General features: G+C 44.5%; 2 protein-coding genes and 2 long non-coding RNA genes across 8 annotated transcripts; 2 read left to right on the forward strand and 2 right to left on the reverse strand.

The window, feature by feature from the left end:
• Positions 1–2: 2 nt before the first annotated feature.
• LOC125746785 (uncharacterized) lies at positions 3–2,575 on the reverse strand. Of its 2 annotated transcripts, none has more exons than XR_007399057.1 (3): positions 2,451–2,575; positions 1,523–1,661; positions 3–1,204 (listed from the first exon to the last, which is right to left on the reverse strand). It is a non-coding gene; the product is annotated as an uncharacterized LOC125746785 (long non-coding RNA). The 2 variants fall into 2 exon arrangements; XR_007399056.1 differs by having other exon boundaries at positions 3–1,209.
• Positions 1,585–11,635, forward strand: pigo (phosphatidylinositol glycan anchor biosynthesis, class O). Of its 2 annotated transcripts, XM_049021235.1 has the most exons (11): positions 1,585–1,820; positions 2,384–2,862; positions 3,064–3,207; positions 4,239–4,362; positions 4,985–5,144; positions 5,251–5,433; positions 6,526–8,104; positions 8,522–8,725; positions 9,513–9,706; positions 9,987–10,057; positions 10,428–11,635. In XM_049021235.1, exons 2-11 carry the CDS (start codon positions 2,385–2,387, stop codon positions 10,555–10,557), a joined length of 3,267 nt encoding a protein of 1,088 aa, XP_048877192.1. In that variant the 5' UTR covers positions 1,585–1,820; position 2,384; the 3' UTR covers positions 10,558–11,635. The 2 variants fall into 2 exon arrangements, with proteins under 2 accessions (XP_048877192.1, XP_048877193.1); XM_049021236.1 differs by lacking the exon at positions 1,585–1,820 and having other exon boundaries at positions 2,763–2,862; positions 2,941–3,207.
• On the reverse strand, positions 10,005–13,177 carry LOC125746786 (uncharacterized). Its single transcript, XR_007399058.1, has 3 exons — positions 12,998–13,177; positions 10,409–10,687; positions 10,005–10,142 (listed from the first exon to the last, which is right to left on the reverse strand). It is a non-coding gene; the product is annotated as an uncharacterized LOC125746786 (long non-coding RNA).
• erap1b (endoplasmic reticulum aminopeptidase 1b) lies at positions 12,022–24,038 on the forward strand. Of its 3 annotated transcripts, none has more exons than XM_049021239.1 (19): positions 12,022–12,187; positions 13,495–14,030; positions 14,186–14,324; positions 14,548–14,682; positions 14,811–14,931; positions 15,163–15,317; positions 15,502–15,615; positions 16,825–16,956; positions 17,181–17,312; positions 17,430–17,513; positions 18,696–18,853; positions 18,945–19,024; positions 19,594–19,777; positions 20,184–20,340; positions 20,638–20,822; positions 21,320–21,481; positions 22,093–22,233; positions 22,397–22,478; positions 23,531–24,038. In XM_049021239.1, the coding sequence occupies exons 2-19, from the start codon at positions 13,540–13,542 to the stop codon at positions 23,693–23,695; spliced, it is 2,817 nt and encodes a 938-aa protein (XP_048877196.1). In that variant the 5' UTR covers positions 12,022–12,187; positions 13,495–13,539; the 3' UTR covers positions 23,696–24,038. The 3 variants fall into 3 exon arrangements, with proteins under 3 accessions (XP_048877196.1, XP_048877195.1, XP_048877194.1); XM_049021238.1 differs by lacking the exon at positions 12,022–12,187 and adding an exon at positions 12,311–12,426; XM_049021237.1 differs by lacking the exon at positions 12,022–12,187 and adding an exon at positions 12,585–12,626.
• The last annotated feature ends 383 nt before the right edge of the window (positions 24,039–24,421 follow it).

Below are 24,421 nucleotides of genomic sequence, written 5' to 3' on the forward strand. Positions count from 1 at the left end.
ATTTTTGAACATGCGCTCAATATAAATAGTAACATGGTTACACAATGCACCTCCTTTTCCATTGATATTTACTCTTGCTTTCCAGCGTGATTAATAATATACAGCACTGTGCAAAAGAAAATGACGTTTAAATTACTTTAGATTTTCTTATTGTTGATTTGTTGTTCTAATGTTACATTGTTTTTTTTCTCACCAAATATGCACTTACTACCGACATAAAAGGGTTTAAACATCGTCTTTGACTAAGACTTTTGCACAGTTTTCTATAAAAATATCTCATGTTTAAGCAACAGAGCAAATCATGATACCTATAAACTGGTTTCATATCACTTGGTGACTGATGTTCGATTTGGACAAAATTTGAAATTGTTATTTGAATTTCCAGTGCTGCATGAAAATTACACCATCAGTTTATTTCGGTTTAACCTTGAAAATGTAAACATGCCTACATCATTTCTTTGGGTGCTCTATCCACCAGCAGCCAGAAAGTTCTTGAAATTTATTCCATCCATCCATCCATTCTTTGCCACTTTTCTGGGTCCGGGTAGCCGGGGCAGCAGCCTGAGCGGAGATGCCCAGACCTCCCTCTTCCCAGCCACCTCCTCCAGCTCCTCCGGGGGGAAACCCAGGTGCTCCCAGGCCAGCTGAGAGACATTACCTTTCTAGTGTGTCCTGGGTGTTCCCCAGAGTCTCCTGTCAGTTGCACAGGTCTGGAGCACCTCCCCATGGAGGTGTCCAGGAAACATCCTAGCATGCTGCTTGAACCACCTCAGCTGGGCTCTTTTCAATGCGGAGGAGAACCGGCTGTACTTTCAGTTGAGCTGAGCCCAGAAACCCTGTGGAGGGAGTTTGTTTCCAGCACATGCACAGTCTCATTCTCTCAGTCACCTCCCAAACCTCGTGACCAGGGGCGAGGGTAGGAATGCCTTCCGGCTCAGAAATGCTCACATAACTGTTGATGCTACACCAGTCTGCCCGTTGATCTCCTGCTCCATTCTTCCCGCGCTTGTGAACAAGACCCATGATATTTAAACTTGTCCACTAGTGGCAGTAATTCATCCACAACTTGGACAGGGCAATCCACTGTTTTCTGGTTGAGAACTATGGCTTCAGACTTGGAGATGCTGATCCTCATCTCAGCAGCTTCACACTTGGCTACAAACAAGTTTGCAAACCCAGAGGTCACAGGAGGATGGACTGCAGCCTATCCTGGGAACGATGGGCACAAGCAGGAACCAACCCTGGGCAGTCACCAAGACGCTCATGGGGACAATTTAGAGTCACCAGTTAAGCTCCACACAGAAAGGTCCTACACCTGACCTGGGGACCGAACCCAGGACCTTGCGGTGAGGCAGCAGAACTAACCATTATGCCACCCTTTTGAGCCATTCATTTTATTTCAGATACTTATTTAAAATAAAATTAACTTTTTTGGAGTGGTAAGTTTTTTAAACCGTGCAAAACATTTTGAAGAATATTGTCGCTACTTAAGGGAGTATAATATGGTTGGCTGCATTTTTACCTCCAAAGCACCAGAGGGCGTTCGCAGTCTGTGCCGCTGTCCCGAGGGTGGCCGGTCACCCTCTCTGCGCGCTACTCTGTTCCGGCTCCGTGCCGGCTCACGTTTCTGCAGGATGGCAGCCGAATGAATCGCGCGTACCCTGTTAAGGGAGCCGGGGGGGAGCATAAGATAGCCCGCGTTACCTGCAGTGGGTGTGTTTACCTGCCCATTCAGCACCTACGCTGAATGAACGAGGACGCGCAAGGTCAGAAGCTGATTCACGCCGTGCTCCAGGTGGATCGGACCTGCAGTTTATAAAGTGAGCCAGTTCATTCTGCTGTCATATTAGCAATAACAAAATTCAGCGATTCGATCTGCACCTGTTTTTTTTATGTAAAATGCTTCCAAAACATGTGTTAAAGCTGTTGTTGAGTACAGTTTGCGTTGTTAATTATTCAGGCTCTTAACATACATATGTTTCATAAAGTAAGAATCCTAGCTGGATGAACTTAGTAGAACATATCAGAAGTGACTCCAGATTGTAGTCATCGAAAGGAGTGACAGGATTTTATTACATTATATCGTTATAAATAAAGAATGTTTATACAACAAGCAGATTATCGCATTAACTATTCCTTTGGTATATTCTTGAAATTTGTGTTGGACTCTTGGAGGATTAACGATTCTCCATATTAGATAGACCTTTGAAGTTTTGATTCTTATTCTTTTAAGTGTAACTAAATATGAAAATAAATTACAGAAGTTGTTAAAAGTGAAAGTTGTTGGTTTCAATGTATATTTGAATTCGGAGACCTCTGTTGTTAATGGTCTGCCACGTGCTGCACATCTTAAGCTGACGAAGATCATTTAATGTGTTTTTAGGATGAGGAGACTTCCTGTATTGATGCTGCTCCTGTGGGTGTGTGCCACCTTCTATATCGGGATTTACCTATTTGTGGGTGGCTTCATGCTGGTGAGATTGGAGGTGAACAGGAGCAGTTCCTGCAATGACGTTCTGCCCCCAGGGGACGAAGCTGGAAGATTTTGCGGTGGGGAGCCGCGTTTCCGCAGGGCAGTGCTTCTGATAATCGATGCACTGAAGATCGACTTTGCCCAGTTTGACCCCACCAACATCGTGCCCCTGCCTTTTGAGAACAAGCTGCCGGTGCTGCAGGAAGTGACAGCATCACAGCCAAGCCAGTCGAGGCTCTTTGCATTCCGGGCGGACCCGCCCACCACTACCATGCAGCGAATCAAGGGCTTCACGACCGGCTCACTGCCCACCTTTATCGACGTGGGTAACAACTTTGCCTCCAATGCCATCCTAGAGGACAACCTTGTGCACCAGCTGGGAGAAGCTGGTGAGTCAATTACCGGGGCTCTGTAGTTCATTAGATGGACTAAGGAAGTGCCATGTTAAGTTCTTTGTTTCATTCAAGATCCCTGATTTGAGGACCAGAGGTTTGCTTGATGAAATCAAGTACCACCCAAACCATCTAAATGGCCTGTCAGGCAACCCAATGGCCCCTGCCGTCACTGAGTACTGTGCGTTCTGTCTGAAGGCAAACGTGTGGTCTTCATGGGGGATGACACCTGGGAGAGCCTCTTCCCCAAAAAGTTCCACCGCTCGCTACCCTTCCCGTCGTTTAATGTGAAGGACCTCCACACCGTGGATGATGGCATCCTGAAACATCTCTACTCCACCTGTAGGTATCAGTTTGTGGTAAGAGCCTCATGGTCGTACACTCAGAGTGTAAAGTATGTTCAGTAATACTTGGAACTAATATAATTAATAAAATCAGCTAATAATGACGGCAGTAATGATACTTTTCTCGTAACAAAAATGCTGAACTCTTGAATCTATTTCATGCACAGTATTGAGATGTTTCTGCTGATTATCATTTTGCTTGTATGATATACTCTGGTGGCCAAAATTGTGGAAACGCATAGCATTTTTGCCATTATCCTTTAAATATTACTGCAGGTCATAGTCGACTTGCGACCAGAGTCGGTTCTGACTGACCGTATTGATCTGGTCATAAGTCGCCCAATTATTTTATATGCAAAAATTATTTTATGTATAGTATACTGTATAATAAAATTATATAATCTTTAAGTCATATTGTTTGGTGTTTTTTAACCTTTTGATCAGCATTTTCTTTGTTCAGCGGCAGACGGCATGGAAACTGCACTGGCCAACACTCGCACTGGCCAACACTCGCACTGGCCAACACTCGCACTGGCCAACACTCGCACTGGCCAACACTCGCACTGCCAGATGTGACGCAGTTGTGGCCACATATTTGCGATCTCAGAACGGTCTTAAGCTGATGAGTCATATAGGGTATAAGTTGATGAAAACCTCTACTTGATATTAGCAGTAATTTTTAAAAACAAGCAAAGAATGTTTACAAATATCATACATTGCACAATTAAATATAAGTAACTGGAGTGACAATTGAATACATTTCCGCAATCTATAAAAATTGGAAGTTTCCACAGTTTTGGCCACTAGTTTACATCCAGGTTCTGCTGTCTCTAGTTACTCTTCAGTCAAGTTCAAACCTTTGGAAAAAGCTTCTCACTGACTTGGGGCAGGAAGTGTTTACATAATAGAATGTGGCCCTTAGTGGGTCGTCTTGTTTTGGCTCAAAACAGAGAGCCTCGTTTGTAGGTTTTCTGCAGGCCGTGTTTAGTCACTCCTCTCTTCCGTTCCACTGGTATCCCGGGCCTGCAGTGGAGAGCAGCAACTGGGATGTGCTCATCGCCCATTTCCTGGGTGTGGACCACTGCGGACATCGATTCGGGCCCAACCACCCTGCCATGGCAGACAAGCTCACACAGATGGACGGAGTCATAAGGTCACTGGGGGCTGCCGTGTCCGCTGCCATTGTCCTGCTGTTCAGTGCGCAGCCCAGTGCTCTAGCACATGAACAATACAGGCACAACAATGTATGTTATACACCAGGACAAACATCTGAGTAACTGACACTAAATAAGAACCAAATTCACCTGTTCCAGCTTACCTACTAATTCGCAGACACGCCTCGTCCATAACCGGGCGACTGCCTGTACTTATCAAAAGCACAGCTTCATAGCATAGCAGAGATGGTGGTAGCTCTGGACAGAAAGCCTATTAATTTAATGCTAATTTTTATATGAACTCTTTCATATCGATAAGCTGGAATTCCATCTAATATTTGACTCTTGTTTGAAGTTGTAATTTAGTTACTTCAGAGTTTATGCTTTATCACGTGATATTTGGGTTATTTTGCTAACCCTCTGTACCTGGGGGAAACACCTAAATGGAGGGTGAAGATGCAGAGAGAGCCTGGGGTGGGAATCGTGCCCCCCTCCCTTGAGGCACGAGGCCACAGTGCTCATCCACTGAGGCACAGCACTTTCTATAGCCATCTACATTTCTGTATGAACACCCTGTACCTCACTGTTAATCTTCATTCTGCTCTGTTTCTCTTTTGACAGATCTGTCATCAGGCTCATGGAAAATGACACTTTGCTAGTTGTGATGGGTGACCATGGCATGACGGACACAGGGGACCACGGGGGCGAGAGCCTGAAGGAGACGGACGCCGCGCTCTTCCTCTACAGTCCCACCCCACTCTTCCCCCCCTCTGGGTCCCAGGTGAGGAGTGCAGCCCATCTCCAAAGGGAACTGTGGGAATCTGTGATGCTGTGTGGATGTGGCCGGCAGCTGAGTGATAGGAGCTTGTGGCTGGTTACTCTGGCAGGTAGAACCTGAGGTGGTTCCCCAGACTGACCTGGTCCCCACGCTGGCGCTGCTGCTGGGCATCCCCATCCCGTACAGCAACATCGGACAGGTGCTGCTGCCCATCTTTCCGCAGGACACGGACACAGCTGGGACACAGCCCCACCTCACCCAGGCAGAGGCCTTGTGGATCAACGCTAAACAAGTAAATCTCACTTTGGATGCTCAATGGTTTAGACTAGACTGGGGATGAATCTCAATGCGTACTTGACCATACTTGTGTTCTCGTGTATCCATTTTATGTCATCTTCCATTGCTGAAGACTAGTTTCAGTACTAAGAACAGAAGTATAGAGGAAGGTAAAAATCCATGGATGTCGGTCTTTCTCTGCCCCAAATACCAAGGATGCATCGGTTGCATCCTCGCCGAACGAGACCAATCCCATGATTCATTGCACCCCAAGTTCATTCTAAGAAGGCAAGTTAGCAAGACCAGTCTTGCCAAGACTACAAGTACGGTCTTTATGTTCTTGGTATTGAGATTCACCCCCTAGTTTTTTAAGTTTTGCTCAGTCAAAAGATGGACTTTTTTAGATTTCTAAAATACTTTGGTGTCCAAATATGACGTTTTCCCAATGGTAATCTACATATGGATTCGTGCATAGCATTCACTTATTTTTAGATTTTTATTTAGTGATTTTGGAGAAAGACTAAAAATTAATATATTGTTGGATTTTGCCCAGGGCAAAAGCTTAAAATAACACCAAAAATGCAGAATATGTCCACAAAACACAAATTATTATATGTTTAGTTTTCTATAACACCTGACCTGGACCTGCTGAATTACGATTAATAACTAAGAACTTTAATGTAAATTACTTCATAAAGCTGTTTGCCCCTGTTTGCCCCTGTTACTGTGAGCAATTTTCTTCTGAGCATGGGCATATCTGGTGATAAATCGTTCGACTTTGTCATTATAGCAAGTATACTGTAGTATACTGTGGAAGGTACATTTGTGTAAAAGACCTCGCAAGAAATGGTAATGTAATACGATAAAACGTTTCACATACTACGAAGTATGGAAACAAGACTGTGCCACAGAGTTCAGTTTAATGTGCAGCAGTAATAAATAGTAACCAGACGGTTTGAACATTAGCTCAGGACAGTGTAGGAATGGGACAGAACTCTTTGACTAGAGAGAACTGGCTGTTTAAAGTGCAATTTTGGTTTAGCATAGCAACTTCGAACGCTAAAGAAAGCAACAGCTTTTGAGTTACCTTTCATGTCCTGATCTCAAGGTGAACCGCTTCCTGGAGACCTACGCCCACATGGCTAGAGACATCTCCCCAGAGAGCCTGTCACTGCTGCGAGTGCGTTTCGCCGAGCTTGCTGCTGAGTACGGGGAGGTGCTGCGGGAGGGGCGCGCTCCCCCCCCGGCGCTGCTCGCCGGCCTACAGGCTTACCTCAGTGCCGTGCGGGACGTCTGCCGGGCCACCTGGGCGCGTTTCCACCCGCTCAAGATGCTCGGCGGGCTGCTGCTGCTGGCCACCGCCTGCCTGGTGACTCTCGCCGCGTCAGAGCTGCCGAGACTGCCGGGAGCCGGGGAGAGCCCCTCACTGGCGCCCCCTGTTGTCGTGGGGGTGTTGGCCGCTGGGGCAGTGGTCGCCGTACAGCTGATGTCTGTGGGATGGACGGAGGCGGGCTGGTTTCTCGGTGCGGCCGCTTTCGCCTCCCAGTCTGTGTTCCTCTGGAGGCTGCTCCGTGCCGGGAGGGGGGCCAAGGCTGGGCAAACCCGGCGGTGGGGCTGGAGGGGACTGTTCCTGTCTCTCCCTTGCATCCCCTTGCTGGTCCTCTTCCTGCGTTGTGCCTCCCTGCTGTCGGACAGCTACGTCATAGCTGAGGGCCGCGTGGTCACCTTCCTGCTCCTCTCCCTGGGCCTCTATGTCCCGCTGCGCCTCAACTGGGACGGCCTCCTCTTCACACCGAGCCCCGACCCTCAGAAGCCCCCGTGCCCCTTTCCTCCTGTGTCCTCCTGTTCCCTCTCGGCCGCTCGCAGGGAGAGCCTGGCGCTCCTCGCCTGCCTGGGGGTGCTGGCAGCCTCGGCGTACATGGTGCCATCGTTCGCCGCCTGCCGCGAGGAGCAGGGCAATTGTGAGCCGTCCCCCCTCCTGCTCCCCCTCTCGCGCGTGCAGGACGGGCGCACCCGCAACCTGCGCTACGCCCTGTCGGTGGCATCACTGGCCGCTTGGACCGGCCTCCTGCGCCTTTGGCTGCGCCGCTGTGGCAACCTGAACGGACCGGGCCCTGCGGTTCTGGTGGCCCGTTGGGTGTTCCCGCTTGCCGCAGTGTCCGTGGGTCTGCACTGGGCTGTGGACGCCACTCCTGAGGACACTTTCCGGGGCCTGGCTGACCTCATTGCCCTGGCCCTCACGGCTCTGCCCCGTGCTGCCTTTGGCCTGTTGGGGCTTGGTACCGCCCTGCTCTGGTTGGACCCCCTAACGGTGTTTCTGAAGGCCCGCAGCCTAGCTGGCCCATCCCCGACGCCTCGGTACCGCGCCAGCACGGGGGTCAGCACCCAGGCCGAGCTGCGCCACCTCATTCCCCAGCTGTACCAGCACATGCGGCTCTCCCTGGAAGACGCCGGTCAGCCCAGGGTCCTCGGCACGGATGGCCGACCCGCTGTGGAAGCCTACGGCCTGGGCACGGTATACTCTGCAGCTCTGCTCCTGCTGGCAGGCCTGCTAGGCCTGGGCCTCCTCCTCCTGCACCCTGAGGGGGTGTCTTTGGCCTTCGTGCTGCTACTGCTGGAGGCGGCAGCCCTGCTACAGCTACATGCCTCTTCCAGCAACTTGGTGGCCCTGCAGGGGGCGCTCATGGGTAAGTGACCACCTGAGTCACAAGCCAAAGTAATGAGCACTTTCTCAAAATATGCATGTTTGTCATATTTCAGCCTTAACTGGTTTTCTGGAGATAAGTGGCGCCTCTTTAATAGTATCACCATATTTATGACCGTGATGCTGATTATGTGTTTTCACATACACATGCTTTGTTTGATTCGCTTGCAAAAATTTAAAAGCATCTATATACTGTGTGTATGCATGTATGTGTATGTACACGCACACACACAGTATTGTGCAAAAGCGCAAAACCATCAGACAGTCAAAGAAATTAATGTTTAAATGATCTTCATGTTGGTGTGTGTAAGGTGGTAGATCTCCAGCAGCAGGAGTGAGCAGCCCTGCTCTGAACAGTGTAATATGGTTGATTTAAGTACGTTCCCTTCCTTGCCTGCAGGGGATTTCAGTGTGCCCTGGCTCCCAGTGATACTGTGGGATTTGGCTGCCACCCAGTTCTTCCATGGAACGGGGCACCTGCCTACCTTTCCGTCCATCCAGTGGGGGGCAGCTTTTGTGGGCTTTCCCAAGGGGCACTCAGGCACCCTGCTCCCTGGTGCGCTGGTCACTCTCAATACATTCTCCTCCCACATCCTGTTTGCAGGTACTGTCTTCATAAATATGTTTATACTAAAACTATAAAGAACATATTATTATTATTATTATTATTATTATTATTATTATTATTAATAAATAATAATAATAATAATAATAATAATAATAAAAATAATGGATGCTGAATATTAGATATATAGAGATATATCACATGTATCCATAGGAAAATTGTGGAAACACCTAGCATTTTTGGCATTATACTTTAAAAATGGCTGTAGGAATATTGGTGGAAAAATCAAAGAATGTTATAAATATACATCATACGATTAAATAAGTAACTGGAGCAACAGCTGAATAAAATTCTGCGGTCTCTAAAAATTGGAAATGTTTCCCCAATCATGGCCACTAGTGCATAAATAACAATAAGCACTGATGTTTTTTATATACACAAATACAGAAGAAGCATCCCTGTCCCTTTTAAAGAAACAACGCTGATGTATAAATGATGTTTAACTAGTTAGCAGTCTCATATATGAAATGCATGATGAAAAACTAACCTGAATAAATAATATGGTGAAAGCTACAACATCACAAGGTTTTTTAGTTACTTGGTGTCTGTCAAACTGCAATGAAGTATATTCTGCTGCAGGAGAGTCTGTCTCATGAGAGGACTTTCCATATCCAACGTAAATATTTAAAATGTTTGGGAGTGGTTGCTTAGCTGCCTGTCTTTACGTCACCGATAGCAAAGGACAGCCCTCCTTATCTTTATGGTGAAAAGTGGTTAAACTGTTCAGAATCTATATCATCTTCATGCCTCTCCTCATCTCTCCCAGTGGGGTGTCCTCTCCTGCTCTTCTGGCCGCTGGTGTGTGAGGTGCGAGGGGGCCAGCGTGGGCGGGGCCACATTGCGGACGGAGATGAAGGAGACGAGACGGTCATGGAGATGAAGCTGAGGGAGCGACCTGCCGGCTTCTCCGCCGCACTGCTGCAGCTGGCCATGCGGTATCTCTTCATCAAGGGGGCGCAGGTGAGCAGGTGGCCGCTTCGAGACGCACCCTGACCATCCAGTGCAGCGGTGGCCGGTCTTATCCGCAAAGGGCCGGTGTGTATCCAGGTTTTTGGGGTAACCTTCATGTCCAACCCAGGTGTGAGGACTCTTCAGCCAATCAGTCCTCTAATTAGTAATCTAGTTATGCAGTTGCGCTGAAAACCCCTAAACAGAGTGACCCTTTCTGGATAAGATTGCCGACCTCTGATCCAGTGCATGCAGTTGGGAGTCACTGCTTTGCCCGCCCTTTTGCCCGCAGATCTTGGCGTCAGCCCTGGCTGCAGCTGTTCTCAGGAGGCACCTCATGGTGTGGAAGGTCTTTGCACCCAAGTGAGTCTATTACATCAGCGTTTATTTGACCATATAATGCTCAAATGGCATAATAGTGGAGTGAGTGTAGATGCACTGTAACACACTGGATGAAAAAGATTCAATTTTTGGAATCATTTTAGCTTAAAAGCTACATTTCTAAAGATCATCATTGTAGAGAACTTGAGGGACAGACTAAGAATTTAGAAGCAGACAGCAAAGAGCAGTTTAATAGCTGGTTACTTTTTTATGACCCATAATGTAGTCTTGGAGTATTACAGTTTGATTACCATGCTTTGATAATGCATCGATATAAATGCATGTATGAGCCCAGTATAAACATTAATGTTAAGGTCTTCCATGCAATCTGACCTGTACACTTTCCCTGCAGGTTGATGTTCGAGGCGTCCGGATTCGTTGTATCCAGCGTGTTCATCCTTCTCAGCTTTACCTTGGTCATGCGAGTAGACGTCGCAGTGAATAGCTGGTTCAAGAGGCTGATCCCTGAACAGCCCAGGTAGCTCCTCGCCCCACGATGCACTGCTTCCTGCGGCTTGGGGCCTGTCCCGTCAAACTCCGCACGGGCTGACTTTAGAGAGCAGAGCTGGTGTGGCAGTTTCCAGGAGGAGCGGTCGCCCGTAACGGAAAGTCCTGCTAAGAAAAACAACATAAAGGATTGTAAGGATTAACTTGGTGGTGGTAAAGATCTTAACCAGAGCAGGGTCAGGTATGGACTTCCTTTGGTGGCCAAGTAGGGGCACCGCCAGAAGAATCTTGGAAGCCAGATGTGAGGACGCTATGCTCTCATCTTTGCACAGGTTCACAAGGGACTCTCTGCCTCTACACCTTTGGGTTACAGCCATGCCATTTGGATTCATTACATGTGATTCTTCAACCAGGCCAACATGTGCATGTAGAAAAATACCATTAAAACTAGGTAGCATCAAACATTCTGCAACAAATAACTTCTGCTTAATCTCTAAACTAAGCAGTCTTCAGATTTTTTTTTTTTCTAAAAAGAGATTATGGTCTGCTGGTTTTCCCTTAAGAACCCTTTAACATACTCTGCATGTGGAAGGGGCTTTGTGGTGTAACAACTAATCTTAGCAATAAACATACCAGGAGGTCACCGGTGTGTTAAAATTATTTATCTGGCTGCTCGATATTAGTGGCATATGATGCAAAAATTCCCTTTTCCCACATCATCTTATCTTAAATATTTGATTAGAAATGTAATAATGACAAATTTCTGTCTATTCAGAAATCAGAGAGTAACATTTTTACAGTATGTGCTGTGTGATGCAATAAGGATAAACTTTGTTTTTGATTTTAATTGGCAAACATATTTTGTTTGATATGTTTTTATAGAAAAGCATGGAACCTTTTACAGACCACCATTTGCTGTATGGACTATAGTAACTAATGTGCAATAGAAATTCCTCTCTCATTTTGTACTGTAAACAGTTTGTAGCAAGGAGACAAAGCTGCATATGTCAATGATATCCAGATGTACTGATTTTATATTTTATGTGTTTGGTTGAATAATATTGCTGAGTATGTCTAATCTGAGTTGAAAACAATTAAATATTTTGTACCTTATCTTGCTGCATAATGCATTAACTGAAACCATCTCAGGTCCGTTGATATTACACAAATTAGTTATTTTTTTATTAGTCTAGAGGTAACCAAAACATGTCGCTGATGAAGAGAAAAAGCCACAACTCATGTACACAAGCATAAATTGGACAAAATTTGGAATTTTATTCCTGGCCTGGGTGTATCAGTATTGTACATTTGCGTTAAGGCGTTTGCGCTGCGTTTTCCTGGTTATTTGTACTATGGGTTTTCAGGCCAAGATCCCCAGAATGAAGACGGATGAGAGCTGGGGAACCGGTTGAACTAATGTGTGATCAAATAAATGTACAGGACCCTGGGACCGGAAGTGTGGGGAGGCTTCAATACTCTGCACGCAGCATTATGTAAATATTCGGTACATTTCTGCGACTTCTCAGCTACTCCTCTGTATGCTGCTGCTTTGCGTATTTGATCAATTAACTGGCAACATCAGCAGTGACCGAACTTAAAATGACGTTTTTATGTACATTTAGTTTTTATTTAACAGATGGTGGATAATAGCTTAATGTACTTAAGGTGAGTATATGAAAAATAAGAGTGTTTGTCTGGCCTCTTATGGGGCTTGTGAGCAAAATTTCCCCCTCGCAAAAAAAGTAAACATGCTTTTGCAGAAAATAAAACTTGAAACGTTTAACAGGAACCTTGCACTTTGCTTATAAATTCGTTCGCGTCTGTTGTCCCATCATGCACTCTTTCTGCAAACCAGTTGGTTTTATTTTCACTTTCCTTTGTGCATTTTCGCTTCTTTCGCGATGGTAAGTAGCTTGTGAGATAAATGTAGTTTTGGTGTTCGGTATGTGAAATATTCACGCTAAACAGACTGAAGTTTAAATTTGATTCTGGGAGCAATAATTTGTTGTTCACCGGCTTCTGTTATATTCCTGTACGGCGGTGCCTGCGATTCACGAACACAATCCGTTCCAGGAAAATGGTCGTGAACCAATTTGTATGCGAAGTAAGACATTTATTTCCCATAAGAAAGCATTGAAATTCGATTAATTCGTTCACAAGCATACCAAATAATTCCTAATTAATTTTCTAGTTTTTATAGTAAAAAACTTTAAAGAAAAACACAATATAGTGTGGCGACAGGCGGACCGATGCATCGCGGGAGCAGAGACATGGAGACCTGCTTGCTGGGGGAATCACGCTCTTTATTAACAGTCCTTAACCCTTGTGTTGTTGTTGTTAATGTAAATGGTTGCATTTCCCTATTGTCGCGCGTGTGTTTGCCCGTTTTTTGTGTGTACCCGATCTGATCCTCGCGTGCATTTAGCGTGTGTAAATCTTCCACCGTGTGCATCTTGCAGTTCGGCGTCTGACAACCTTGCGTTTCCCGTCTGTATATTTCGGTTTGGTCCTCATTGGTGTCTGTTGTCCTTCTATTTACAATTGCGCGCGGGGCATGCTGGGACATGCGCTCCGCTGGCCGAAGAATCTATTCGTCGACCAAATTTTGTTCGGGAACCAATGTACTTCTTTCACGAAATTTTTGGTCACGAATCAAATTGTTCGTAAGCCACAGCTGAACCACAGGCCACTGTATTATTCATATCCACTGTATTATATCGAATGAAGCGCTGCGTCGATCATGTTTCGTCCCCTTTCTATCCATGACGTGGAAGAATTACTCTTCACTAGCTAAATGCACGATGTTTAATTTTTAGATGTAGTTTTAAGCGTCATTATTCCCTTATGTGTTTGAAGTTTGCGTGTGTGTGAATAAACCACGATGAATGAAGGTCTGTTCTCAAGGCCATCAATTCTAAGTATAACCATTCCACAACCATAATTGTATTCACCTATTTTCTTTCTTCCCGAAGGTGAAAATTTCTAAGGAAAGGAGAACGGTCTGGAAAACGTCAAGAATGTACGTCTCATTCAGCATTCTTCTCCAACTTGTCCAATTGACTCTCTGTCTTTCTGGTGAGACTGAGAGTAAAGATGGGGTTACATTTCCCGTGGCAGCTGATGGTCAGCCTTTCCCTTGGCATAAAATGAGGCTCCCTGAAACAATTAGACCACTGCACTATGACCTTCGCATCCACCCCAACTTGACCTCACTCGACTTCACTGGAACCGTTGAGATCCACCTGGAGGTTCTGCACAACACAGACAGCATAATCCTTCACAGCAAAAACCTACAGATCTCCAAGGCGGTACTTCTGGAGTCAGACAAGCATCACCCACTTAAGGTTCTGGAGTTGCCTTCCTTTGAGCAGGTGGCTCTTGTCACTGATGCCCTCAGAATAACCTCAGGACGGCGATATAGAGTTCGCATGGACTTTGCTGCTAACCTCTCAGACAGCTTTCACGGCTTTTACAAAAGCACCTACCGGACACGGCAAGGAGAAGTGAGGCAAGACTGCTGCTTATCTTAATAATTTTATCTTTTTTTCTGTTTTATTGTCTGTAGCCTAGAATGACTGAATGAGGCGTAAAACAAACTTCTGTTGACGTTTCAGTTTCTGGGATTCTTTTAATCCTGTCTAAATTCCTTGTTCCCGCCACCAGGTCCCTCGCAGCCACCCAGTTTGAGCCAACCCATGCCCGTGCTGCCTTCCCCTGTTTTGATGAACCGGCCTTCAAAGCCAATTTTTCCATTCGGATCATTAGAGAAGCTAAACACATATCACTGTCCAATATGCCAAAGGTATAGAGGACAACTTTTGCGTTTCGTTGCTAATCCAAACTACTGCCTTAGTATTTTCATGTCTGCAATTACTCTTCCAGATGATTTAAGAAATACGTTTTCTGGCTGTATGTGTGATAAAGAGGTTATAAAGCCATAATTTATTGTACTACCCTAATCGGAATATGGAGATCTTCAGCAGGACATATAACTTTAATGTCACTGGTTTTTCTTGTCTGTCCAGGTGAAGACTGTAGAGTTGCCAGGAGGACTGCTGGAAGACCACTTTGATGTCAGCGTGAAGATGAGTACTTACTTGGTGGCCTTCATTGTTTCAGACTTCCTGTCTATCAGTGGCACAAGTCAACATGGAGTCAAGGTACTCAAAGTATCCGCTGGTGTTTAGCAATTCATTTGCTGACATGTCATGCAGTAATTATGTACATCTAAGTCATATTTTATTAATGCTGGGTTACTATTTATAAACTAAATGGACCCTGTCTCCAGATATCAGTGTATGCTGTTCCAGACAAGATCAACCAGACAGAATATGCTTTGAATGCTGCAATTAAGCTTCTGGACTTCTATGATGATTATTTTGGCATTCCATATCCACTTCCCAAACAAGGTCAGCATGAAACATCAGATGTATTATTCGGCGACAGTTTTGGTATAAACAATATACTTATGTTGCAGATAGTAATATGACAAAAATCAATTTTCATACATGGATGTAACAAAAATACACAGCAAAATTATAAAGTTACAGGGTGAAATGTTTAACGTACACATTTCTCTGAGTGTTGTCAGTTAGCTTCCGCATCTTTTCATGAAAGATAACTCTGGGTGTCCCCTTTAGACCTGGCCGCTATCCCTGACTTCCAGTCGGGAGCCATGGAGAACTGGGGCTTGACCACTTACCGCGAGTCTGGGCTCCTCTTTGACCCGCAGAAGTCGTCTGCCTCTGAAAAGCTAGGAATCACCATGGTCATCGCCCATGAGTTGGCACACCAGGTGCTTTATCTTTTGTGTTCAAAAAGCCTGTTTTATTTTAATATGCTTTAGTGAGTTCAGTGCATTTACTGCGCAGCTTTCTCATTGTCTCTCTCAAGTCAAAATTCTGGTAATTAGTGGCAATTAGCAACATTGTATTAACAATTGGGAAAAAACTGTTGTCTTTTCTGTCTCTCTGTATTAGTGGTTTGGCAATCTGGTGACCATGCACTGGTGGAATGATCTTTGGCTAAATGAGGGCTTTGCCAAATTCATGGAGTTTGTGTCCGTCAACATTACCAACCCCGAGTTGCAAGTGGTGAGGTTAACTTTACCCCATATCTCTGATATTCATCTGAAAAGCATGCTTTTATTGCTGAAAATATTGCAGAATTTCAGTCCTGTAATAAAAACATACTGAATAGATTATGTAAAATATCACCCAGGGATAAGTGTTACAGTTACCACAAAAATTGAGTTACAGCACTACACTTGTATAGAAGATGCTTTTGTCCAAAGTGACATACAAGTGAGGCAAATAGCAGATAAGAGAAGCACATAACAAACATACATGCTGTTGACTTGACTAGGCGTAAGTGCAGCAAAGCCGAGCTTCCAGTGAATGTGCAGTTACAAGTGTACTACTTAACACTATTATTATGACAACAGAACAAACCTGCAAGCGCGTATCACGTGATGCCTGCGTGTTTGGAGGCTGCAGCAGTACTGCAGCAAGAAGAGACTGACATGAAACAAAGCAATTTCATCCCGCATAACATTTCAGTGCTGCCTGCATATCAAACTCCTCTGTCACTTATCTGTTTCGGTGAAACTCAACTTACTGACTAGATCTTGAATTAAAAACTTAATCGACCTTTTCTAACCAGTTAACTAATTTGGAAAAAACGCAACCTTTATATGCTATCAAACTGCTAAAAATATTGTACTTATATTGTAATATTGTACACACACTAAACAATCAGTGGCCTCTACAGATGGTTTCAACTACTGTTGAATTAACAGAGAATGTGGCCTGACTTATGAGCAAGAACTAGTTCCAGAATGGTGCTGCTTTGATTGTGTGAAAATTTGTAAAATCCGACGAGGAACATTATGCTGTAAATAGAGATGCGGTTCACACAAGTGGCAACACAACCAGTTTAAGTTACCAGTTATTGTTTGTTTCTTCTTGTGCACAAGGCCAAAGCGATAAATGTTAATTTTTCCTTGCAAATTTTGAAAGCATTAAAAATTAAGCCCTTTTCCTATAATGACTCAGTTTATATGCAGTATTTTATGTGCCTCAGTAATTAATTAAATGTATTATTATAATCCTGCGAGCCGCGTTTTTGTAAGGGTAGGATTGCTGGTTAAGTGGTGAAATGGTCCAATACATTCCGATTTGTTTGGCTGGCAAGTGAACAAAAAATCACGATCTGCGTCTTGGATTGTGATTGTAACCAAAAATATCGTGATGTGACATTTTGTCCGTATCTCCCTCCCTAAATGGACATATTTATTGCTCTAGGAGGATTATTTCCTGAGTAAATGTTTTGAGGCCATGGAGGTAGATGCTCTGAGCTCATCTCACCCTGTTTCCACACCTGTGGAGGACCCAACAGAAATTCAGGAGATGTTTGATGACGTTTCGTACGATAAGGTATGGTCCTTCAGGGATTTAATTTGCTCTCTTAGCCTGTATTATATCATAAGATATATGTGCTTATCCAGGCACATCACAGTAAGTATTAAAACTATAGAACTACAGTCAATGGTGTGTAGTACAAGTTGTGTAATGCTAGCTTCTAATATTAATGAATCATCAAGACAAACACTTGAGTTTGTAGTGAAAACATTCACTGATGCTTTAGTCTTTTCTTTCAGGGAGCTTGTATTTTAAACATGCTGAGAGATTTTCTCACACCAGAAGCCTTTAAAACTGGTATTGTCCGATACCTCCGACGCTATAGCTACCAGAATACAGTCAACGCCCACCTATGGGAAAGTCTTACCAATGTAAGTCTCCTGGCACCCTCCTTGATCACCTATTTAATGGTTGCATGTGCCTTGGGATCCTCTTGCTGTGAGCATGTGTGTTGACATAGTAGTTGTCTGTCTTTGTTTCTCTTCTAGTTCTGCTCATCAGATGAAGCCGATGAAGAAAGACTTACTGGAGGTGAAAACTGTTCTGGGAAGAGACGTCACACTGGAGCCTCAGTGAGTCTCCTTGTTGTGCATTTCCATGATTTTTTTAGGCATTTTTATGTTCACATTACCAGGTTGTGACTCAAATCTGATTTTTGCCTTAATGTAACACAGATGTAATGATGTCAGCGCTGTGCGGAGACAGAACTCTGATCTTTTCAAACCAGATCTGAATCACTGTCATACCTAGTCCTAGATCGAATATGTATCTGATTCATTCCTGGCCATGTAACATGAATGAGTAGGTCAGATCGGAACGCAGGTGTTTTTTTTTGTTAATACGCGTGGCATTACCAGCCAGCACCAACAGCTCGAAGAAACAACAGTGGAGAGCTACAGCTGTGACTACAGTCAGTGGAAGGATGAGGAAGATGGGAATTTACTAGATACTGTGGGAGATTAATCAGTTCCAGCCAGATTTGGAAGAACCTGCCGAAACTGAGTAGTGTTTGAAACATTTGCCAAAGTAATGACAAAGCAGGTCTATTTTGTTGGATTTAATACGAGTTGTCTCACAAATATGTTTTTTTTTTGAGGACAGTTGCATTCACATTAGATACAGGGAACTTGTAATTGTGAAAGTGAACTCTTCAGAGGCAAATCCAATCCGAGCAAAAAATGGTAACATTTTACTTAAAGCTGACATCTATAATGCACTATAGATACCTTCATAATGCATTATAATGGTCAGTATAAGAATTAATAAAATATCACAGCATCTTCTCAATCTTCTTTATTAATACTTTGTAAGCTCCAATGAAGCTCTCATCTTTAATACACTAGAGATACCTTCATAATGCATTATAATGGTCTATATAAGAATTAAGGATGCTTTGTACTGCATTATGAAGTGCATTATATAGTGCATTACAGATGAGAGCTCCATAAAGCATTCATAATGCATAATAAGCATGGTTATAATGTTATGCCTTTTTTAAAAATAAATATTTAGAATCATGTTTATAATGCTGTAAGAAGATTCTTGTAAACATGGCTTTCATAGAAAGTGTTACCAAAATTAGAATTGAGGCTTGAAATTTGAACGTACTGTGAATGAGAACAATGAGGCGTGTAATGTGAACGTAGTCTTGGAGATGTAAAGTAATCCTGCATTCAGTAATATTATAAAGCACCATGAAGAGAGTAATGTTAAATGCTGCCTGCTAATCAGTAGGAAATGCACTGCTTTGACAGAAGTGGTACATGGAGGATGAACTGAACGTGCGTGAAATGATGGACACCTGGACCCTGCAGGAAGGCTTCCCAGTGGTGACTGTGGAGGTCAGAGGTCGAGAGGTCAGATTAAGTCAGGAGAGATACCTTAAAAGTAAAGAGCCCTCCCAGACCTCAGGGTGAGTGCTTTTATATGTCTTTGTACTAGTTTATGTGACGAATAGAGGTCGTATCTAATGTTGGCTATGTGTCTCTAACTATCCTACACAGGTTCCTCTGGCAGATACCGCTGACCTATGTCACCAGCACCTCCAACACCGTTCATCGATTCCTGCTGAAAACTAAAACAGGTTTATAATTCAGTCATGGCTCTATGGTTTTGACGTTGTATATTGTGTAATGAGTACCAGAATGCTGAAAGGTCTTTGACACGGTTTAAGGTGCGTATGGTGTGTAAGGTGCCTTGGTATTTAAGGGAGTTCATGGGTGCAGCTTCCCTTACCTTGAGCCATTTCTTGGTATTGACTAATGAAGGGCAGCATTAAGGGTATGGAAGCTGTGATGTTTGCTATGGGGATTATTCTGGCCTGTCATTCTCTACGTGGGATAATCCACATGCAGTGAGTGGTCGATTAAACTAATCTGACATCTTATAAATGCATCCATTGAAGAATTCCAGTTTTTGTAGCTGTCAGATACTCGCAGGAACCCTTCTCTCCCGATGTCTCAGATACTCGCAGGAACCCTTCTCTCCCGATGTCTCAGATACTCGCAGGAACCCTTCTCTCCCGGTGTCTCAGATACTCGCAGGAACCCTTCTCTCCCGGTGTCTCAGATACTCGCAGGAACCCTTCTCTCCCGGTGTCTCAGATACTCGCGCTCACTAAAGCAGCCGCTTGCGTTCATGTTCCTCCTGCAGATGTGCTCTACCTGCCAGAGGAAGTTGAATGGATCAAGTTTAATGTGGACATGAGTGGGTATTATATCGTCCACTATGAATCCAGTGGTTGGGATGCGCTGATCTCACTGCTAAGGCACAACCACACAGCGCTCAGCAGCAATGATAGGGCCAGCCTGATCAACAACATCTTCCAGCTAGTCAGGTAAGAGACAAGGAGCTGTAATGCTTGAGATATCAAGCTTTATAGAATATGTATTGCGAAGAGTACGTATACAGGCGGTCCCCAGGTTACGAACGAGATCTGTTCCCTGTGTCTGTTTTTAAGTCGACTTTGTAGGTAAGTCAGAAAAATAACAATTCAGTACCTAATAATTATACATTAACGATCAAAGTAACGACATACGGTACTTTACTGTACGTCAAGCTAATGAACCGCTGAAGCTGTGCAATTTATTCACGAGCGTCACAAAGTCGTGCATGCGTCTGTTATTACAAACCATTGTATTCAACCTGAATTATTAGTACAAAAGGCTTTATGGCAGTCTGTTCATAAGCATGAGTGGTCAGACGGTCTTAACTGAGGGACTGCCTGTAATCTTGTGTTTTAGTATTGGAAAGGTTCCCCTTGACAAAGCATTGGATCTGAGCCTCTACCTGAGTAAGGAGACTGAGATCATGCCAGTGACGCAGGGCCTCGGTGAGCTGGTGCCCCTCTACAAGCTCATGGAGAAGAGGGACATGGAGGACCTGGAGAACCAGATGAAGGTCTACATTTCAGAAAGACTAGTTTCCACTGTTGATAACAGCAGGAGTTCTCTGAAATGTTAAATCCCAGTAGAACTGCTGAAAGTACTTCCACAATTGTGAAAATTAGTCTTCACCTAGGAGTAAATACTACCGGTTTATTGACGGAGAAGGAGATCGTGAGATGTTGACTGTTGTGAAGATTGTGAAACTTTTTCCTTAAAGTTGAATTGTGGAGCTCGCTATAATTTTATACCGTCCCATTTCAAATGGTATTAGCTGGTGGTCAAGCTGTTGCTGTGTTATGTCCCTGTGCAGGGCTACATTGTGCGTCTGTTCCGGGACCTGATTGACCGGCAGTCCTGGAGCGACGAGGGCACAGTGTCCCAGCGGATGCTGCGCAGCTACCTGCTGCTCTTTGCCTGCGTTCGTGGCCACCCGCCTTGCACACGCACTGCTACGGAGTTCTTCAGCAAGTGGAGGGAGTCCAATGGTACCATCAGGTCAGCTCTGCTTCCTCACCACAGTCGTACTGGTTTGGGGGGAGCTTAAACAAATGGGCCATAAGTCGCCATTTCAAATCTGGCGGAAAGTTTGCCGAGGATCTTTACACGTTTGCGATATTTAGAGTGGACGCTAAAAAAGTGCACTGTTCTATTAATGTGAAGGATGTTTATCCAAGAGGATACAAACGTTTTGCTTGCAAATTACGGGACATTTATTATTTTGTTGCGTCTGTGAAGCATAGGAGTTGTAGGTTACAAGGACTGGTGTGACATCCTGGAGGTGGGTTCTTAACAGGAATATATGATCTACCTTAATAAATGGGTACAATGTTCACTTAACTAGATATAAGCAAATGTATGATACATATATTTATAATGTGTGTGTGTGTGTGTGTGTGTGTGTGTGTGTGTGTGTGTGTGTGGTCGGTCTCCCTATAAAGAACAGTTTCAGGCCTTATGATTGTACCTCTTCTCCCCCAAACTCTCTTCCCCAGTTTGCCCAGCGATGTCAGCTTGGCAGTGTACGCAGTGGGGGCACGTACCGATGAGGGCTGGGACTTCCTGTTTGAGAAGTACCGGCAGTCTCTCTTCCCCTCTGTCAAAAGCCAGATCAAGACGGCCTTGTCCATCAGCCCACTGCCACATAAGCTCCAGTGGTGAGTCATGGTTGTTCATTCAGCCCAGACTTCAGTGCCCTTTTGTGTTACTGTGTAGCAGGTTTGTCTCTTCGTCTCTTTTGATCTTCTTTCTGGAGCCAGTTTTTTTTTACGTTCATAAACTGGGTCAGTAGGACATTAGGCCTCCATGAGCTTCCAGACCAGCTTTGATGTATTTTGACATAAACAGAAATGTATCTGTTTGGGGAGTGCAACGCCATTCTTTTGTCATTTGTCAAAGCAATATGATTTTCTGTAAGTTTAATCGGGTTGATATCTAGTGATCGGAATCAGCCATAGCATTCGGTGTTCGTTTTGCATATGGCTTTATGCTTCTGAAATCATTTAATGCGCAATCCTGCCCTATGTTTATCGTATATGATTCTGCTCCTGTCAGGTTACAAATGCTGATGAAAATGATTATACAGTGACTTTGTGTTTATTGTTATTTATAGGTGAGTGGACCTGAACCCTGCTGGGCAAATGCTTGTGTACTTGAATGGCATGATCATAGATAAACGGAAATACACAAATCGTTAGTTGCCCGTTTCCCATTTTATCATTTGGTAGTACTGTGTTACAGCTCTAATTTTTGTCTCGTGTGAACACAGGATTATGGGACAGGGTCTGGCCGGGGATGTCCTGAAGACACAGGATCTGCCCAACCTTTTGGTTTCCGTCAGCAAAAACCCAAAAGGCTACAAGCACGCCTGGGATTTCTTGAGGACCAACTGGGAAACACTGGTGAAAAAGTGGGTGCCGCTATCTCCCACTCCCTCACTTTTCCTTTGCTTACTATTTTCCTTCAAATTTTTCAACATTTACTTTGAATCAGCTTCTGTCCTGCTGATGCTTGACCTCAGGTGAGATTGGTAATAGTGTCCAGTACCATGCTTGACCTTTAACCTTTCTCAGGTTTGAACTTGGCTCTCCTACCATTGCATTCATGGTGACGGGTGTCACCAACCAGTACTCCACCAGGGAAATGCTGGAAGAGGTAACTATCCAATCATGTTATTAAGCCATGCCGTGCAAATTCCAACCTAGAATAACCTTGTGGAATCAGCAACAAGATAAGAGTATAATTACCCCTATATAGAGACAACAGCCAGAGACAACCGGCGTTATTACAGATAGTATTTGGCTGCCTACAAAGGGTCCTGGCTGTAGGGAAGCAGTTAGGACGTGGGTAAGGGATTAGGGCAGAATAAGAGATTTGTAGGAAGCAGGGTGGGGCTATTCTGGAATGTATTCATCAATTCCAATCCAAATCAGGAAATAGAACTGAGTTGGGACCGGAAAAAAAGTATGGGGAACAGAATTGGAAATGAATTCGAATTTCAGGGAGTCCAGGTCTATTTCATGATTCAGATTGGAACTGATGAATGCATTGCGGAATGTAGGAAGGCACACGATTAGTAAAATAAGACAAAGTAAAACCCAACACTGTGGCTAACGTGTGTCCCTGGGCAGCACTCAAAATAATGCGAAGGGCTTCCGGGCGATGGTTGGATCTGACTTGGGTAATACCCACCTAACCAGTCAGACCAGCAGGCTGTACATACTCTCATGCACCACCCCAGCACGGTGTGGGGTGACGGGATTAAAGTGCTGGTTCTCCGCATTCCATTGAGCTCTAGCCCAGGCTGAGACGAAGGGTCACCACAAGAGGGCCGTACCTCAGTTCTCGCCTGCCAGGTTTTCAGTCTGACACACAGCCGAGTCTGCTGGCATTGCTCTGTCCTGGGACATGGACTGGCCAGGAGTTCTGCTCCATGCTCTTCTGACACACGCACACGCACACACACACAGACACACATTCCCTAAAGAGTGTAAGGGGAACAACTGGCCAGCTCAGTGGAATCAGCTCTTTCTTTCGGGGTGGAGAGGCAGCTAACGAATGAAGACCCCCGCTAGCAGATACCCCCGTGCTGCTCTGCTGAGGGACTGGAAATGGGCCCTAAGGGTAGTAAAGCTTGATAGAGTATCTGTAATGGCAAAGAGCCAGTGGGTGTGACCGCAGGTTGGCCTGTCTGCTAATCATCGCAGGTGCGAGGCTTCTTTGGCATGCTGCAGAGAGAAAGTGGGTCTGGGCTACGCTGCATCCAGCAGGCTCTGGAGAGCATCGAGGAGAACATCCGCTGGATGGACAAGAACCTGCCTCTGCTCAGCGCCTGGCTGGACAGGAACATTTTGCAGGACAGGGGCCTGTGAAATGCAATGCAGGGTGAATAGCTGCCTATTTACCGAGGGTCGGAAAACCCCTAGATGGGTTACTGGCTTGTTAAAGGTAGAAGGGCCTACTGGACGTAGCCATCTTGGATCATTCTTCAGTTTTTGCTTGATGGAAGTTTAATCTCTGGTTGAATAAAAAGCACTTTTAGAGGAAAACAATTTAACTGTTCTGAAGAACTGTAAAAGCTGTAAAATTGAATGTATTGGTTGTTCAGTAGTTAGGAGGTCCTCCTCCTGAATTTTATTTAATATTAGACAAAATTCCTGAAAAAGGTGTAAAAGTTCTATGGTAGACATTAAAAACAAAAGCCTTTTTTTTAAATTCTGCCTGTCTTGTTTTTGTTTTCAGATTTTGCCTGCATTGGCAAAGTAATGCTGTCGATTAGCTAACCGATTAAAACGTTTCGGTAGATTCTTATTTTTCCTTTGAAAGGTCGACATTTTTGAAGTGAAACTTTTAAAAAACTATTTCCATTAACTAATATCACGAGGTAAACCCATATGTTAACACTAAAATGCTATTAAGATCAGGGCTGGCCACCGTTTCCACAGAAAGAAAATGTCAGTAAAAATGTCAGATGTTGTTCTTCCTCAAAACAGGGGTTACACTGGTTTTGATATAAATAAAATGGAAAATTACACAAAACTCCAGTCAAAGCCACCTGTTTCTGTACTGCATACGTTTGAATGCTGCTTCAAGAATCA

The sequence above is a fragment of the Brienomyrus brachyistius genome, chromosome 7 (genome assembly GCF_023856365.1).
Source record: "Brienomyrus brachyistius isolate T26 chromosome 7, BBRACH_0.4, whole genome shotgun sequence".
In the NCBI taxonomy this organism is placed as follows: domain Eukaryota; kingdom Metazoa; phylum Chordata; class Actinopteri; order Osteoglossiformes; family Mormyridae; genus Brienomyrus; species Brienomyrus brachyistius.

Coding starts and splice junctions, on each gene's coding strand:
- erap1b (XM_049021237.1), top strand. CDS start 12,600: ATGGTCGTGAACCAATTTGTATGCGAA. Junction 14,325..14,547: donor CACTGTCCAATATGCCAAAG/GTATAGAGGACA, acceptor TTGTCTGTCCAG/GTGAAGACTGTAGAGTTGCC. Junction 17,313..17,429: donor TATGGGAAAGTCTTACCAAT/GTAAGTCTCCTG, acceptor TTTCTCTTCTAG/TTCTGCTCATCAGATGAAGC.
- pigo (XM_049021235.1), top strand. CDS start 2,385: ATGAGGAGACTTCCTGTATTGATGCTGCTCCTGTGGGTGTGTGCCACC. Junction 3,208..4,238: donor GAAACATCTCTACTCCACCT/GTAGGTATCAGT, acceptor CCGGGCCTGCAG/TGGAGAGCAGCAACTGGGAT. Junction 8,726..9,512: donor CTCCCACATCCTGTTTGCAG/GTACTGTCTTCA, acceptor CATCTCTCCCAG/TGGGGTGTCCTCTCCTGCTC.